The sequence below is a fragment of the Phyllobates terribilis genome, unplaced genomic scaffold (genome assembly GCF_046119375.1).
Source record: "Phyllobates terribilis strain yellow unplaced genomic scaffold, ASM4611937v1 Scaffold_12__6_contigs__length_324123572, whole genome shotgun sequence".
Classification (NCBI taxonomy): domain Eukaryota; kingdom Metazoa; phylum Chordata; class Amphibia; order Anura; family Dendrobatidae; genus Phyllobates; species Phyllobates terribilis.
Window position 1 is genome coordinate 137101090 of NW_027362772.1, and position 19572 is coordinate 137120661.

Genomic DNA, 19572 nt, shown 5'->3' on the forward strand with positions numbered 1-19572 from the left:
CCACATCTATAGGTCTCCGTACAGACTAGATTAGGACTTTAGCAGGTCTGATCGCAGGATCAGGTTCCCTGTTACATCGTAGGGATTCAGCTGAGTCCTATAGTAGGGACAGATCTCCTCTCTTTCCTTAGCTTTGGTAGCAGAACATAACAGTAAGTCCAGCCTGCAAATTCTCTAAGGAAAGATTTTTCTGTTCCATCATGGTGTCGGTTCAGGATTTGGCTCATCGCCTGCAGGGACTCTCTCTGGAGGTGGCCGAGCTCCGTCAGCACGTGAGTAACTGTCCTGGAGCACATTTCTTGGAGCCTAAGGTATGTTTGCCGGATTTATTTTTTGGTGAACACCGAGAATTTTTTTCATTTAAAAATGCTTGCTTACTGTATTTTCGTTTGAGACCTAAGTCCTCTGGGGATGAATCCCAGCGCGTAGGGTTCATAATGTCACTTTTGCGCAAAGAGCCTCAGGAGTGGGCCTTTTCTTTGCAACCTAGTGATTCATGCTTCAGATCAGTGGATAGTTTTTTTTCTGCTTTGGGACTATTATATGATGATCCTGACCGTGTCGCATCAGCTGAGACTGAGTTGAGACGTTTAAAACAAGGATCAGGTAATGTGGAAAAATATTGTACACATTTTCGTCGTTGGTCCACTCAAACAGGGTGGAACGATTCTGCTCTGAAAAGTCTATTTCTTGCTGGGCTCAGTGAAAGGGTTAAAGACCTGCTAATTGCTTATCCTACACCTGAGGATTTGCAACAGGCTATGCAATTAGCTATACGGGTGGATAGAAGACTGCGTGCTAGGGTTAATGAGAGCAAATCCTCTGCTATGTCAGTTTCTGGTTATGATAATGTGTGTACTAACAGTGGTGAACCGATGGAGATTGGATCGGTGGCACCTCGCTCTCAAGAAAAAGACCGTCGTTTTTCGAAAGGCTTGTGTTTCTATTGCGGAAAATCTGGTCATTTGATTAAAGGCTGTGAGCTTCGTATGAAGAAAGAAAAAAAAATGGTCAGTCACGCCCGTATTGCCTGTTTAAATTCCAAGGGTGTATTTTTAGCTGCTTCCACGATTGCTCAGGAAAAATTAATGGAATTTCGGGTGTTTGTTGATTGCGGGTCTACACTGAATGTAATTGATGGGGGATTCGTGGAAAAACTCAATTTAAAACCTGAACCTTTATCATCCCCCATTGCTGTGGTTTCTGTGGATGGTTCCCCTTTGAAGAATATTACTCTCAAGGTCAGTGAATTTCCTCTCACTATTAATGGTGTTCACCATGAGAAATTGGATTTGGTAGTGTTGAATAACTTGCCTTCTCCAGTAATATTGGGTTTGCCCTGGTTAAAATTTCACAATCCTGTACTGGATTGGTCTACCAGTGAAATTAAATCCTGGAGCCATAAATGTTATGACAAGTGTTGTAACGGGCGTATTGCAGCTTTGGATAGGGGAGAATTGCCTGTTCCTATTCAGGATTTTTGGAGAGTTTTTTCTGAGAAAGAATCGCAGGTTTTGCCTCCCCATAGAGACTATGATTGTTCTATTGAATTTGTCCCTGGAGCGACTCTTCCTAAGAGTCGTTTATTTAACCTTACTATTCCTGAGAGGAAGGCTTTGGAGGAATACATACAGACAAGCTTGGCCGCCGGTCACATTAGGCCCTCTAAGTCTCCTGTGGCGGTTGGATTTTTTTTTGTAAAAAAAAAGGACGGCGGTTTACGTCCTTGTCTGGATTTTCGTGAGATTAACAAAATTACGGTACGCAATCCTTACCCACTGCCATTGATTCCTGATCTGTTTAACCAGTTATTGGGGGCCAAGTGGTTCTCTAAAATTGACCTTAAGGGGGCATACAATCTGTTGCGCATGAAGGAGGGTGATGAATGGAAGACTGCTTTTAACACTCCTGTAGGTCATTTTGAGAATCTGGTTATGCCTTTTGGTCTTACTAATGCTCCTGCATTTTTTCAGAATCTGATTAATGACATCCTTAGACCTTTGATCGGTAAAAATGTGGTTGTGTATTTGGATGACATTTTGATTTATTCGCCAGATCTGGAGTCTCATTGGCGGAGCGTGCGTGAGGTATTACAGTTATTAATGGACAATTCGCTTTTTGCTAAGCTGGAGAAATGTGAGTTCGCTGTACAGAGAATTAGTTTTTTGGGCTACATTATCTCCAGCAAAGGTTTTGAGATGGATCCGATTAAGGTTCAGGCTGTGCAGGAATGGCCTAGGCCTATTGGTTTGAAATCGATACAGAGGTTTTTGGGTTTCGCCAATTACTATAGAAAATTCATAAAAAATTTTTCTAGTATTGTCAAACCTCTGACTGATCTCACCAGGAAAGGTGCTGATGCGGTTCAGTGGTCTTCTGAGGCCATTGAAGCTTTTGTGTATCTCAAAGAGAGGTTCACCTCTGCTCCCATCCTTATGCAGCCTGATGTTACTAGGCCGTTTTTGGTTGAGGTTGATGCTTCCTCTGTGGGGGTTGGCGCAGTATTGTCTCAGGATAACGGGGATGGATTACATCCCTGTGCCTTTTTTTCAAAAAAATTTTCGGAGACTGAATTGAATTACGATATTGGTAATCGGGAATTATTGGCTATTAAACTCGCATTTGAACACTGGCGCCACTTCTTGGAAGGTGCGGAATTTCCCGTTCAGGTTCTTACGGATCATAAAAATCTGATATATCTTGATGCTGCCAAGCGCCTGAATGCCCGTCAGGCTAGGTGGGCACTGTTTTTCTCGCGGTTTAATTTCTCCGTTACTTACATCCCTGGTACTTAGAATGTTAAGGCGGATGCCTTGTCTCGCAGTTTTTCTCCCATAGTCGGTGCTGAGAAAGAGGAAAACATTTTACAAGAAGGTGTTGTGATAGCTGCTTTAGACTCCGTTTTGGAAGATGAGATTCTTAAAGCTCAGGAGAATGCCCCATCTAACACTCCTCATGGGAGGTTGTTTGTGCCTGGGACCTTTAGGAGAGATTTGTTTGTTGAGTGTCACGAATCTCGGTTGGCAGGTCATCCCGGAATCTCTGAGACCAAGAGACTGGTGAGTCGCAGTTTTTGGTGGCCTGGATGGCAGAAGGAAGTCATTAAGTGGGTGCGCCAATGTACTATATGTGCTAGATCTAAGTCCCCACATACTCCTGCTGCGGGGTTGCTTTGTCCTTTGGAGGTCCCCAGTGCTCCTTGGACACATTTGGCTATGGACTTTATAACTGACCTTCCCCCCTCTGAGGGTTTTACTGTCATCTGGGTGGTCGTGGACCGTTTTAGCAAGATGTGTCACTTGGTTCCCTTCGTCAAACTGCCCTGCGCTAAAACTCTCGCTAAGGCCTTTGTCAAGGAAATTGTCAGACTTCATGGCGTTCCTACTGACATTGTTTCTGATAGGGGTCCTCAGTTCGTGGCTCGTTTTTGGCGTGCCTTTTGTGACAGGTTGGGAATTCATTTGTCGTTTTCGTCCGGATATCATCCTGAATCTAATGGCCAGACAGAAAGGAAAAACCAGGATGTTGAGCAGTTCTTGCGTTGTTTTGTGGCAGACAATCAAGGGGGGTGGTCTGAGTTTCTGCCACTTGCCGAATTTGCTCTGAACAATCATACATCTTCTTCTGCTGGTTGTTCGCCTTTTTTTTGTTGTTCTGGGAGACATCCGTCGTTTGGGTCGTTCTCCAAGTTGGGATCTGCCGTGCCTGAGGAGGAGAATTTTTCCGGTGATTTGGAAAGAGTTTGGACGGATGTGCGTGGTAATCTTCAGGAGGCCAACAGAAAATCTAAAGATTACTTTGATAGGAAACGACAGGAGGTTTTGTTCGCTGTTGGTGACATGGTTTGGTTGTCCTCTAGGAATCTGCGGTTGAGGATTCCTTCTAAGAAATTGGGTCCCAAGTTTGTAGGGCCCTTTAAGGTGCTTCAGGTTGTCAACCAATCTGCTGTTAGGTTGAAGGTTCCTACCTCCTGGAGAATTAATCCGGTCTTTCATGTCTCTCTGTTAAAAAAAGCTGTTGTGTCGGATGGTGACGCCTCTGCCTCTGTTCCTCCGGTGGTGGAGGACGGGGAATATGAAATTTCTCGCATCCTTGACTCTAGACGGTATAGAGGTAGTTTGCAGTATCTTGTGGCCTGGAAAGGTTTCGGACCCGAGGATAACTCTTGGGTGAGGTCAGATGATGTTTCCGCGTCCAGACTTATCAGAGCGTTTCACAGGAGATTTCCTGATAAGCCTGGTCCTAGGGGATCCGGAGGATCCTCTTAGAAGGGGGGGTACTGTTAGAACCTTGCTGTTAGGTTTTTTTTCCTTTGCTGGTCACATGACCTTGTTGGCCTATTTAATCCTGCTCTGCCCTTCTGGCTTTGCTGGACTTCATTGTATATCTACTTTCTAGCTAGCCTGTGCTCTGTATCTAACTCTGTTAGTTTGCTTGGTCTACGGACCTCTATGTTCTATCTATTTTGTTTGTTCATCTGTCTGCTACTATTTCTGTTAGGAGGTGTCCCATATTCCTCCCAGTCCTTAGTACTTGTAGGGATTCCCTCCCCACATCTATAGGTCTCCGTACAGACTAGATTAGGACTTTAGCAGGTCTGATCGCAGGATCAGGTTCCCTGTTACATCGTAGGGATTCAGCTGAGTCCTATAGTAGGGACAGATCTCCTCTCTTTCCTTAGCTTTGGTAGCAGAACATAACAGAATGTATCTTTGGCGAAAAGTATTTTAGCAATAGAGTTTCTTTAAAAGTTTTGGACGGTTTGTCTCTTATGTATCACTCAATATATAAAGGAACTGATTAATTACATCATTATGCTTGTTTGATGGCAAAGATGATGACCCTTATCATTCTTCTCCTGAATGGTCTTCTGAGTTGATTTCTGACCTCATCAAACTTTGACATTGTCCTAAATTGGTATAGATATTATAGTAACACTCAGAACTCAGTATAAGGGATGAGTGGATCAGTCAAATTTCTAATTCACCTTCTCACGTGGATTTTCCCTGAAAATTTGATTCTCAGAAAAGGTATTCTCCCCGAACTGAATGTCCTTTCTATACTCACCGCAATCCAATCCTCAGTACATATTCTTATCACCACTGAGCACTAAATTCATCGGCCTCTTTACCCTATAGGTGGAGACTTTCAGCTCTGATAAGGCCTGGGACATTCCTGAGTAAGGTCACAACGTCATGATGTCACGACGTGCGTCTTGACCTTGGCCGCAAGCACAGAAACCTCCCGGATGGTAAGTTAACTATAATTATTTTTTTTTACATTTTTTAACCTTTTGATAGTGACGCGCCCCCTGGGCCAGTGCTGTAGTGCGGCGCACGTGTGCGCGGGGGAATACCCGGAGCCGGATCCGATGGGGGTAGTAGTCTCCGAGTGGCGGGGACCCGGTCCGTGCCCAGGGTGGTCAAACTAAGTGTGTGGCAGTCTTTGTAGATGTTGTTTAAGTGTCGACTATGCCACCCGTTGATTTGCGGTCGCAAGGCCGCCGCTGCAGAACAGTCCGCTGAGGCCGGTGGTATGTGTGCAGCAATGGTGGTATAACCCCCAACGGGAGAGGTATGGCCTCAGGGCAGCTGGTGCGGGTGAAGGGAGTGATAGAAAGGGCGTCCCGGTACCTTTAGTGCTGGTAGTGCGATGGAACACAGAGACTGATTGCAGTTTTCAATGCTTTACTCACAGATGTTATCAGTGTCAGTCCTGCAGGTGATGACGACCCGAGCCGTGCTGCGTCCACCAGGTACGGGGCTCGACCAACCCCCAGGCAGTTCCAGAGTGTGACCTTGAACTCCTTTCTCCGTTCCTTTCTCTGGCCGTCCCCACTAGGGACCCACCCATGTCCAGCTTCCTCGGGCCTTCTGGTGGCGAAACCTATCTCCGGTTTCCCTGACCCTATGTGGCGTGCCTTCGTGGTGAGTGTAGTGAGTGGTCGCGCCAAGACGTGGCCACGACCTCCGGTTCCTGGCTGAGGATAAGTGGCCTCCACCAGTTCGGGATCCGGTACCCTGATCTGCCAACCCTTCACCCGCTGACTCCTAGCGTGTTCGGGTTCCCTCTTCCTTCATGTCTCTGGGCCTTTCTCCAGGTTCCATTCCTTCCTTGTTCCTTGTTCCTTTCCTCTTGTCTTTCTCTCTCTTGCTCCCTTCAGGAGCAGCACCCAGACAGGGCTGCTGCTCCCTGTCACTACTCTTCTCCTCTTCTTCTGTCTGACTGCACTGAACTCACTCCTAAGATGGTGCCCACCTTTTATACTCCCTCTGACACCCGAGCCCAGGTGACTAGCCACCAATGGGCTCCTTCCTATGCCCAGAGTCCCTCCCCTGTCTGCTCCTACACCACTGGGATATTCCTCCCCCCCTCCCACTCCAGCCAGGGACAGACGCTGTCGTACCTGCACATCTATCTGGTGGGAGTACCGTTGATCTGTTCCCCGGAAATGGGATGTATGTGGTGCATGCAGCTAACTGAGTTCTAGTCCACCATCCATCCTTACCCGGGAGTGGAATACCACAAGTCTGGTTCGAGGTGCAATACCCCTGTAGCAGCCGAGCCCTCGGGGTGCTACAATAGCACTTTTACATTTTCCTGACCCTGTGCGGAAGCAAATTATAAACTTTTTGTAGTATTCAAGTAGAATTCAATTTCACTCAAATATACCGGATCTCTCTACTCTGTACATCTGTTACAATAAATGGCAATTCTTAGACAGTATATTTGTTTCATTTTGGTCTTTTTGGTTTTACTATAATACTGTCTAATCATTACATTTATACATCTTTATTGTAATGGATCAGAGTTCCAAGTGTTAAGCCCCCGTCTCACATAGCGAGATCACTGCTGAGTCATGGTTTTGGTGACGCAACAGCGACCTCACCAGCGATGTCGTTATGTGTGACACTTTGCAGCGATCAGGCCCCTGCTGTGAGGTCGCTGATCGCTGCAAAGTGTTGTGGACCATTTTTTGGTCCTTGCCCTCCCGCTGGTCAGCACACATCGCTGTGTGTGACCAGCGGGACCAGCGATCAGGCTGGTAACCATGATAAACAGCGGGTTACTAGGGGCACACGCGCACTTAGTAACCCGCTATTTATCATGGTTACCACTCTGCTACGGTGAGCGGTAACCTCCCGCTCACCGTAGCAGAGTGGTAACCATGATAAACAGCGGGTTACTAAGTGCGCCTGAGTCCCTAGTAACCCGCTGTTTATCATGGTTACCAGCCTGCTCCTGCTTCAGCCAGGAGCAGGATATCGTGGATAGATGCAACCAGCATGGATTTATAATGTGTGAACAACTGGTGCTTTAAATGCAGCATCAATAGTAAAAAAAAGAGAATTAAAACGTTAAAAAAAAAAAAAAAACCTGTATACTCACCTCTCCGGTCTCCTCCAGTCTGCTCCCGCCCATGTCCTCTCTCCTTGGCGTCCCGTGGTGTACTGTCAGGACCTGCTGTGACGTCATTTAGTCAGCTGATGGTCACGCGACCATCACCTGACCGCCGACGTCAGCGGTCGCGTGACCATCAGGTGACTAAATGATGTCACCGCAGGTCCTGACAGTACACCGCGGGACGCTGAGGAGAGAGGACGTGGCCGGGAGCAGACCAGGGGCCGCCGAAGAGGTGAATATACAGGTTTTGTTTATTTTTAACTTTCTTTTTTTTCACCGCGTGGTAGCCGGGATGAAGAGAAGCTGTAGTCTCCTCTTCATCCCGGGTACCACACGCACCGCGATTACGCTGCAAATTCGCAGCCATTGACTTTAATTGAAATGCAGCAAATCCACATATACCTGCGGGTTTGCTGCATTTCAATGTTCCTCAATGGCCGCGAATTTGTGGCGTAATCGCGGTAGAAATGGTCATGCTGCGTTTTGCAACGCAATGCGAATTCGGCGCGCAAATTAGCGCATCATGTGCACAGCACATCTGAATTCACATTGCTTTGCATGGCAGACTGTTTTTTCGCAGCCGTAAAAACGCCGCAAAAACGCTGCAAAAATGCTACGTGGGCACATGGCCTTAGGCTGCTATTGACTGTGGCATTTAAGAGGTTAAACAGCAGGAATCAGATTCGCCTCTATTTTGGCAATTGAAGAGTACTGTCAGCTTGTACAAGACATGTATGGAGCTTATTCATACCACCCAAAGTGTCATACATGTCACAAATGGGTAAATGGAGTTGTCCAGTAATGGGGTTAATGGGGTTGTTCTGCAGCGGCACAATTCCAATGATGACGGTGCTGCTGTTCCCGGAGAGTCATGTGAATTATTGTGTCATATCCAGGCTGAAGCCAATGAGTGGTCACTTGTCATCTTCAGTCTTTACTCTTCCATCAGAGCAGATGTCCATCCTGACGGAATATTGATAAGCTTCAGCCAAAGAGCGACCACTCATTGTCTGCAGCTTGTACTTGTCCCGACAAGTCACATTATGCTCCAAGAACAGCGGCGCCAACATGGCTTGAACGGTGCCGCTACAGGAGGTTAGTACATATGGGTATTTTATTTGGGGTCCTGAATCGATTAAGCTGGGGTTATCTAATAGTGGACAATCCCTTTCATTTTTTTTTAAGCTCACAAGAATAAGACAAATTAAGGTATCCAACACCTGCCTTCCAAAATGTCAACGCTCAACTGCTGTAGTTTGTAAATTGTACTTGATGTAAATACTTTTATGCCCAAAAATGACAAAAGTATTCTCGGAGTGATACCTTTATTGGCTAACCAGAAAAAATATATATGCAAGCTTTCAGTGCACAGAGGCTCCTTCTTCAGGCAGGATTACAAATTAATATTTTTTCTGGTTAGCCAATAAAGGTATCACTCCAAGAATACTTTTGTCATTTTTGGGCGTAAAAGTATTTACGTCAATTTTTCTGGCTAGTACAGTACCACAATATAGCTTTGCATTGTACTTGTAACATACAGAGACGGGAGGGAGCACAGAACCATGATATCAGCATAAACATTTTAATGTTTGTTAATTAAGTTATTAAGTTATTTAGCGCAGCCCGCTATGCTACATGATATGTGACTGGCATATTTTAAATTACATTGTGGTACATTATATGTATTTCCAGGCATTGGAGAATTAGGCAGACTATATTACCTACAGCAAAATAAAAGTCAATCTGAATAAATTAATAATTTTCTCCTCGACACAGCTGCAAAAAATAGCAGAGGGCATCCTCTAGAGAAAATGTGAGGAACAGATAACACACAAATAAAGCAAAGCATAAAATAAATATCTTACCCTGGCACTGGAATCCTTGCTTTCCAATTCCCCTGTGGAGAGGAAAGAACAAATAGGATTCATTAGATGAATATGGAATGTGGATATTATGGAATTTCAGCTGTGTCCCAGAATGGATACGTCTTTCTATATAATCCACAGTAGATGGTATAATATTGTGCTTATGTTTATATGGAATTAGAATCTGGGCTTGTAATCATGTGATCCTATCACACCTTATATACTTATGGTACACCGTTCTTTAATCTACTCGCACGAGCCACCTACACACTGGATAGTCATGAAAATTACAGAAGGTAATGTACATTACTACCCCTACAACATCATTTCATATGCTATGGCATACTATGTTTGATCTGACAAATCCATTCTTAAATGGATTCTGTCACCAGATTTTTGCCACCTAATCTGAGAGCAGGATAATGTAGACACAGAGACTCTGATTCCAGTGATGTGTCACTTACTGGGCTGCTTGCTGTAGTTTTGATAAAATCCCTGTTTTATCAGCAGGAGTTTATTATTAGAGGACTAGTAAACTTGCTGCTATGTAGTCGCCCCTATTCATGAGCTCTGCATAACCCCACCCCCACCACTGATTGGTAGTTTTCTGTGTACATTGTACATGGGCTAAAAGCTGTCAATGAGTGATGTGGGTGGGGTTATACAGAGCTGAGCGTTCGGAAAACTGCTAGATCTACAGCAGAGAAAACTGTGATTATATCAAAATTATAAAAAGCACCCCAGTAAGTGACACATCACTGGAATCCAGGTCACTGCCTCAATATCATGCTAATCTTAAATGGGGAAGCAAAAACCTAGTGATAAATTCACTTTAAAGTGTACCAGTCATTTCAGCCAACTTTTTCGAGTAAACTTCCATGTGTATATATATGAGTAATAACGCTATTTTTCTAGTCCATAATAAGACTTGTATCCTGCATTGTTCTCATTTTTCCCTCAGCCAATTCTAGCCAAATTCTTCAGTTGTCTCTGAGCTAGTGGGTGGATTGTATCTAGTATGATCTCTTCCATACACAGTACACAGAGCGGGTGGATATCGGATCTTCTTTCTCTGTAGCATACAGAAAGAAGCAGCAGCAGCTACAGCATGGGAGATATTATACAGCATCACTGATCTGTGTGGCTGTGAATCCAGCACAGAAGTAATATACTTTTGGTGAAAACTGCAGCATGATCTGACTGTGTCTTTCTGTCTCTTATCTCCATTCCCTTTTCTTTGGAGTTTATTAGGCTTTGTAACCTAACAGCTCAATGTACTGACAGTCGACTTGCTTTGACCAAGACAGAGACAAGATACTTTTCAGAGTGTATGTTAACTTCAGGAGGCAAAGGGGAAGAAGTGATCATAAGTGGAGAAACAAGCAGGTTTCTATGATAAGTTATTTTACAAAGTATATTCAATTGTATCATCAATTTATGCACAGTTTGATGAAAAGACAGGGATCATTTAAGCAACAGAGTAAACCAGGCTTAAAGGGGAGCTGTCATGTGAAAAAATGCTACTAACCTTCAGATATGGGATTAATCTGCAGACTAATAGTGTTGTAAAGGAGGAAATGAACTTTATTCCTACCGGAAGCATTCGGGTTTGTTTCAGTCACAGGGGTGGCGCCAGTGCGGGTTCAGTCTCCGCTCTGTGTATGTAACCACACCCCGGCACTAACTGACAGCCGGCCTTAATGCTGATCCTGCTGTCAGTCAGTAGCGGGAGTACGGTTACAGCCGCCGCTCTCTATACACAGAACGGTCACTGAATCCACGCCGGCGCCACCCCCGTGACTGAGACCCGAACGCTACCAGCATTTCCTCCCGGCAGAGTGGCTCTAAGTCCAGGGACCAGGCAGGCTCAGAACACTATTAACCTGCAGATTAAACCTAAACCTGCAGGATAGTAGCGTTTTATGGCATGACAGGTTCCCTTTAATGTCTAAGTGCTAAAGTCGCTATATAATCCCACTAAAATTTGGGATGACATTACATAAGGCATTAAACCAGTCTTATATTATATATGACTTTTCTAAACTTGCAAGAACAAACTCTTCTAGAATAACATCGGCGATAGAAGCAAGTAAATCTTTTGGGTGCCCTGCATCATATGTAAATACTCTTTATATTCGTTTTGGATTTGGATGGAGTCTAATGTACATATCAATGGAGTAGGTTGGAGGGGGAGTACTACATATGAAGAATAATGTGATGAGCTCAGCTTCTTAGGTCTATCTCCCAGAACCCCCGGGAAATCTTAATGCAGGTACCGTTCATTGTTTTCCTAGGTACAACGCCATACATTTAGTAGTGACTGTACCTAAAACTGCACCTTACAGCAGGTCGTTAGTATTCAACTGAAAAGGACTTAGCTGTAATACTGGACAAACCCACAAATAAAGATATAATGATGTTCATAGAATATCCGTGGAAACCAGGACTTAATACCTTTGAAAATAAAATGCCAACTTACCATTAATATAATTATAAGATAGTGATGACATATAGACAACAAATTAAGAAAGACAAAACAAAAACATACGAAGATAACATTTAAATAACCATAAAATATAACATAAAAAGTGGAAGAAAATGAGGAAGCGGAAGAGGGGAAAAATACTGATGACATCCAAGTAATCCATTGTAAGATAGAAACGGGACCTCATAACTATAAACAATGGACCATCCATAAAGTCCATCCAGATGGGCCAAGTTTTCCAGTAGGTGACAAATGTATCATTGTTCTCTGGTACCACGTGCTCCATTAAGAATAGATGATTAATTTCAGAAACCTATTCTTGAATTCATTGGACCCTCGTAGATTTCCAATATCTAAGGATGACATCCTTAGCGGCTGTCAAAAAGTGTCTGAGCAGGCCATTTTTAATTACTCGTAAATGGCTAGGAATAATGGAATGAAAAGTCAACTCCGGGATATTTATTAATGTAGTTACCAAAATATGGTTGTAAATGTCAAATATGGCATTCCAGAAGGGGTGTAAAGAAGCACCACTCCACCAAGCATGGAGAAAAGAGCCAGGGTCAGAACCACATCGTCAGCAGAGCTCTGATACGGTGGGGAACATCCTGAGAAGCATAGAGGGTACTGTGTACCAGTGAGATAAAATTATCATTTTTCCCGAGCATAATGTGACATGGGAATTCTATGCTTTAAGAGGAAACTTTCGGTGCATTGCTCAACATTGGAAATGATCCCTAATTTCTTTATCCACAATCTGGAAGAATAAAGAAGAGAGAAATTTGTATGGCGCAAAATCCAATGAATTTGACATAGGTCTTTCTGACTGAAAGTAGAAGGCTATGTGCCCACGTAGCGTTTTTGAGGCATTTTTACAGCTGCGAAAACGCTTGTAAAACCGTCTGCCATGCCAAACAATGTGAATTCGGATGTGCTGTGCACATGATGCGCTAATTAGCACACCGAATTCGCATTGCGTTGCAAAACGCAGCATGACCATTTCTACCGTGACTACACCGCAAATTTGTGGCCATTGAGGAACATTGAAATGCAGCAAACCCACAGGTATATGTGGATTTGCTGCGTTTCAATAAAATTCAATGGCCACGAATTTGCGGCATAATGGCGGTGCGTGTGGTACCCAGGATGAAGAGGAGACTACAACTCCTCTACATCCCGGCTACCACGCGGTGAAAAAAAGAAATAAAAAAGTTAAAAATAAAAAGAAACTGTATACTCACCTCTCCGGTCTCCTCCCGGCCTCGTCCTCTCTCCTCGGCGTCCTGCGGTGTACTGGCAGGACCTGCGGTGACGTCATTTAGTCACCTGATGGTCACGCGACCGCTGACGTCAGCGCAGGTCCTGCCAGTACACCGCGGGATGCCGAAGAGAGAGGATCGCCGCCGGGAGGAGACGGGAGAGGTGAGTATACAGTTTTTTTTATTTTTAACGTTTTAATTCTTTTTTTTTACTGTAGATGCAGCATTTAAAGCATCTAAGTTGGTCACACATTATAAATCCATGCCGGTTGCATGGATTTATATTGTGTGACCAACTTGTCAAGGACTTGTCAAAATCGCTTGGAAAACTGCTTCAAAAAACGCATGCGAAAACGCATGTGTAGCACCCCGAGGGCTCGGCTGCTACAGGGGTATTGCACCTCAAACCAGAGGTGTGGTATTCCACTCCCGGGTAAGGATGGAGTGTGGACCAGGACTCGGTAGGCTGCATGCACCACACACACCCCATTTCCGAGGGACAGCTCAACGGTGCTCCCACTAGACAGAAGTGCAGGCACGACAGCATCTGTCCCTGGCTGGAGTGGCGGGGGGGGGTGGAATACCCTGTGGTGTAGGAGCAGATAGGGGTGGGTCTCTGGGCATAGGTAGGAGCCCATTGGTTGCTAGTCACCTGGGCTCGGGTGTTAGAAGGAGGTATATAAGGTGGGCACCATCTTAGGAGTGAGTTGAGTCCAGCCAGTTCAGAGAGGAGGAGAAGAAGACAGGAGTTCAGCCAGAGAGGGCTGACAGGGAGCTGTGGCTCAGTCTGGGCCCAGCTCCAGAAGCAGGCCTGGAGTGGAGGCCAGAAACAGCAGAAAGAGAGAGGAGAAGTAGCGGAAAGGAAAGTAAGAAAGGAACTGGAACAGAGGAGAAAGGAAGCCAGGAATACAGAGAAAGGCCCAGAGACACGAGGACAGAAGGAACCCCATATGCCCAGAGGAGATACAGGGCGAAGGGTTGGCAGAACAGGGTACCGGAACCCAAATTGGTGGAGGCAACAGATTCCTCAGCCAAAGACCGGAGGTTGTTACCACATCTTGGTGCGACCCCTCACTACATCCACCAGAAAGGCATACCGTATAGGGTCAGGGAAACCGGGAGAGGTTTTGCCAACAGAAGGCCCGAGGAAGCTGGACAAAGGTGGGTCACTGGTGGGGACGGCCAGAGAAAGGTAGAGAAGGGAGCTCTGAACCACACTCTGGAATTACCTGGGAGTTGACCGAGTCCCTTGCCTGGTGGATGCAGCATGGCTCGGGCAGTCATCGCCTGCAGCATTGACATGAACAACAACTGTGAGTAAAGCATTGAAAACTGCAACCGCACGTCTCTGTGGTTCCTCGCCGCACCAGCACCATTAGCACTGGGACGCTCACACCATCACTCCCATCATCTCTCACATTAGCTGCCCTGAGGCAATACTTCTCCCGTGGGGAGTTATCCCATACTCAGCTGCGCAAACAACATCAGCCTCAGCGGTCTGCAGCGCGGCGGCGGTCCCCACTGACTGCAATCCACGGGTGGCGTAGTCGGACATTTGCTATACATTAAGACTGCCACTGGTTTGACCACCCTGGGCACGGACCGGGTCACCGTCACATGGAGACTACAACCCCCAGCATTCTACAACAGGTCCGGTTCCGGGTTCCCCTGCACAACACAGGCCCAGGGGGCGCGTCACATGTAAAAATGCTGAAAAAACGCTTCTCTCTGGCAGAAAAAGCGTATGTAAATCTGCATACGTTTTTTTCTGCCAGAGAGAGTCAAAAACGCTCTGCATCAAATCTGCTACGTGGGCATCTAGCTCACTGACAAACCATTTTAATTGTGTAAACTGTAGCCGGACCAAGTGATTCCTCACATAGGACCCCCTGAACGTATTGAGTGAAGCAATCTTCCCTGATGTGGAGATTATTTAATTTAGCCAGACGACTACCAGCTAAGAAACTGAGATACAGACATGGCTGGATGAAAATCAAGATTACAAGAAAAGAATGAAAAAGGCCCTGGAACAGACAGGTTTTTCTAGACTTAGGTAATAACTCCAAACCTTTAAAGTGCAACGGGTCGCTAATGAGAATTTATCCATCTTCATAGTCATTACTTTCTGAGATCCATGTAGAGATATCAACTTATAAGGAGAAAAGATCACTTTCAAGTCTCATTCACTGTCTGATGTCAAAGGATAGAGAACAATTAACTGTCGTAAATAAGATGGCTGCATGAAAGTATTGACTAAAATTAAGGTGGCCAACTCCAATAGTAGCCATTTTTTTTTAAATATTATGTCTAATCTAATTTGCTGTTTGGCCGACGCCTATACAAAATGGCGAAACCCTACTGAGAGACGTTTCAGAAGACTGATTTGAACAAGATATAGAATGTCCATTTTAATCATTTATCCACACAGGTACAAATACTTATTATATTACTTTAGTTTGTTAAGTATATGGTTTAGTAGAGATTCATAATTTAGAGTATACATGTCCACCAATGTTATGAGAATGGAGATGCCAAGATACTTTATCCTTTTTTTCCAAGTGGAGAGAAGATGATTGGGTCGCCTGCACTAATTGAAGAAGGGGCATGGAAATTATCAATGATTTTGTAATAGAATAAATAACTTTAAAGTTATTGACAAGAATATATCGCTCAAATTCACTGATAAGCGAGGAAATAGAAATCATGGGATTAATTAAATATAAAAGATCATCCATACAGAGGGTTAATTTATAATGCTTCACTGTGTTACTCAGCTGTCCGGGCAGCTCCTCTTCCGATGTGCAGCTCCTTGTGCTCCTGTGCACATAAATTTACCAATGAAACCAGTCACACACCTCTGATGGAAGACTGCTAAGACCTTTAAGGCCCCGTCACACTTAGCGACGCTGCAGCAATCCTGACAACGATACGACCTGTCAGGGATCGTTGCTGCGTCGCTATGTGGTCGCTGGTGAGCTGTCAAACAGGCAGGCTCACCAACGATCAGGGGAGCAGTGACATCGTGGAAAGAATCTTTCCACGATGTCCTGCTCCTGGTTACGAGCCTGCTGAAGCAGGAGCAGGCTGGTAACTATGGTAAACATCGGGTTACTAGGGGCACACGCGCACCTAGTAACCCGCTGTTTATCATGGTTACCACTCTGCTATGGTGAGCAGGAGGTTACTGCTCACTTTAGCAGGCTCGTAACCATGATAAACAGCGGGTTACTAAGTGCGCTTGTGCCCCTAGTAACCTGCTGTTTATCATGGTTACCAGCCTGATCGCTGCTCCCGCTGGTCACACACAGCGATGTGTGCTGACCAGCGGGAGGGCAAAGACCAAAAAATGGTCCAGGACATTCTGCAGCGATCAGCGACCTCACAGCAGGGGCCTGGTCGCTGCAAAGTGTCACACATAGCGACATCGCTGGTGAGGTCGCTGTTGCGTCACCAAAACCTTGACTCAGCAGCGATCTCTCGCTAGCGATCTCGCTATGTGAGACGGGGGCTTTAGGCTGGCTCAGGCAGCACACCACCTGAGTATTCTCTCAGCTATCACACCGCTGGGCTCTTCTTATCAGTGCTAGCACAAGAATGTCTCCTAACACATCCAGAATTGTCTGCTATGCCACTGGGCTTTGTTACATTTCAAGGGTGATTCCTGACATACTCAGCTTTGCTTCACACCTGGGTTCTGCTACTTTGCTGCAAGTGTGCTTCCTGACATACCCAGCTTTACTTCACACCTGGGCTCTGCTACTTTGCCACAAGTGTGCTTCCTGACATACCCAGCTTTGCTTTACACCTGGGCTCTGCTACTTTGCTACAAGAGTGCTTCCTGACATACTCAGCTTTGCTTCACATCTAGGCTCTGCTACTTTACCACAAGTGTACTTCCTGACATACCCAGCTTTGCTTCACACCTGGACTCTGCTACTTTGCTACAAGTGTGCTTCTTGACATACCCAGCTTTGCTTCACACCTGGGCTCTGCTACTTTGCCACAAGTTTGCTTCTTGACATACCCAGCTTTGCTTCACACCTGGACTCTGCTAATTTGCCACAAGTGTGCTTCTTGACATACCAAGCTTTGCTTCACAACTGGACTCTGCTACTTTGCTATAAGTGTGCTTCCTGACATACCCAGCTTTGCTTCACACCTGGACTCTGCTACTTTGCTATAAGTATGCTTCCTGACATACCCAGCTCTGCTTCACACCTGGGCTCTGCTACTTTGCTACAAGTGTGCTTCTTGACATACCCAGCTTTGCTTCACACCTGGGCTCTGCTACTTTGCTACAAGTGTGCTTCTTGACATACCAAGCTTTGCTTCACAACTGGACTCTGCTACTTTGCTATAAGTGTGCTTCCTGACATACCCAGCTTTGCTTCACACCTGGACTCTGCTACTTTGCTATAAGTATGCTTCCTGACATACCCAGCTCTGCTTCACACCTGGGCTCTGCTACTTTGCTACAAGTGTGCTTCCTGACATACCCAGCTCTGCTTCACACCTTGGCTCTGCTACTTTGCTACAAGTGTGCTTCTTGACATACCCAGCTGTGCTTCACACCTGGGCTCTGCTACTTTGCCACACGTGTGCTTCTAGACATACCCAGCTTTGCTTCACACCTGGGCTCTGCTACTTTGCCACAAGTGTGCTTCTTGACATACCAAGCTTTGCTTCACACCTGGCCTCTGCTACTTTGCTATAAGTGTGCTTCCTGACATACTCAGCTTTGCTTCACACCTGGACTCTGCTACTTTGCCACAAGTGTGCTTCTTGACATACCCAGCTTTGCTTCACACCTGGGCTCTGCTACTTTGCCACACGTGTGCTCCTTGACATACCCAGCTTTGCTTCACACCTGTGCTTTGCTACTTTGCCACAAGTGTGCTTCTTGACATACCAAGCTTTGCTTCACACCTGGCCTCTGCTACGTTGCTATAAGTGTGCTTCCTGACATACCCAGCTTTGCTTCACACCTGGACTCTGCTACTTTGCTATAAGTGTGCTTCCTGACATGCCCAGCTCTGCTTCACACCTGGGCTCTGCTACTTTGGTACAAGTGTTCTTCCTGACATACTCAGCTTTGCTTCACATCTAGGCTCTGCTACTTTGCCACAAGTGTGCTTCTTGACATACCAAGCTTTGCTTCACACCTGGACTCTGCTACTTTGCTACAAGTGTGCTTTCTGACATACCCAGCTTTGCTTCACACCTGGGCTCTGCTACTTTGCTACAAGTGTGCTTTCTGACATACCCAGCTTTGCTTCACACCTGGGCTCTGCTACTTTGCCACAAGTGTGCTTCTTGACATACCAAGCTTTGCTTCACAACTGGACTCTGCTACTTTGCTATAAGTGTGCTTCCTGACATACCCAGCTTTGCTTCACACCTGGACTCTGCTACTTTGCTATAAGTATGCTTCCTGACATACCCAGCTCTGCTTCACACCTGGGCTCTGCTACTTTGCTACAAGTGTGCTTCCTGACATACCCAGCTCTGCTTCACACCTTGGCTCTGCTACTTTGCTACAAGTGTGCTTCTTGACATACCCAGCTTTGCTTCACACCTGGGCTCTGCTACTTTGCCACACGTGTGCTTCTAGACATACCCAGCTTTGCTTCACACCTGGGCTCTGCTACTTTGCCACAAGTGTGCTTCTTGACATACCAAGCTTTGCTTCACACCTGGCCTCTGTTACTTTGCTATAAGTGTGCTTCCTGACATACCCAGCTTTGCTTCACACCTGGACTCTGCTACTTTGCCACTAGTGTGCTTCTTGACATACCCAGCTTTGCTTCACACCTGGGCTCTGCTACTTTGCCACACGTGTGCTTCTTGACATACCCAGCTTTGCTTCACACCTGGGCTCTGCTACTTTGCCACAAGTGTGCTTCTTGACATATCAAGCTTTGCTTCACACCTGGCCTCTGCTACTTTGCTATAAGTGTGCTTCCTGACATACCCAGCTTTGCTTCACACCTGGACTCTGCTACTTTGCTATAAGTGTGCTTCCTGACATGCCCAGCTCTGCTTCACAACTGGGCTCTGCTACTTTGCTACAAGTGTTCTTCCTGACATACTCAGCTTTGCTTCACACCTAGGCTCTGCTACTTTGCCACAAGTGTGCTTCTTGACATACCAAGCTTTGCTTCACACCTGGACTCTGCTACTTTGCTACAAGTGTGCTTTCTGACATACCCAGCTTTGCTTCACACCTGGGCTCTGCTACTTTGCTACAAGTGTGCTTTCTGACATACCCAGCTTTGCTTCACACCTGGGCTCTGCTACTTTGCCACAAGTGTGCTTCTTGACATACCAAGCTTTGCTTCACACCTGGACTCTGCTACTTTGCCACAAGTGTGCTTCCTTACATACCCAGCTTTGCTTCACACCTGGGCTCTGCTACTTTGCTACAAGTGTGCTTCTTGACATACCAAGCTTTGCTTCACACCTGGACTCTGCTACTTTGCTATAAGTGTGCTTCCTGACATACCCAGCTTTGCTTCACACCTGGGCTCTGCTACTTTGCCACAAGTGTGCTTCTTGACAT

At 45.7% G+C, this 19572-nt stretch overlaps 1 protein-coding gene across 2 annotated transcripts in view; it reads right to left on the reverse strand.

The window, feature by feature from the left end:
- Positions 1-19572, reverse strand: part of PRKCG (protein kinase C gamma) — an 881135-nt gene that overhangs the window by 759241 nt on the left and 102322 nt on the right. For both annotated transcript variants that reach the window (XM_073656297.1, XM_073656296.1), the window contains exon 2: positions 9270-9301. In XM_073656297.1, the coding sequence (XP_073512398.1) occupies positions 9270-9301 (32 nt within the window). The remainder of the gene's footprint in view (positions 1-9269; positions 9302-19572) is intronic.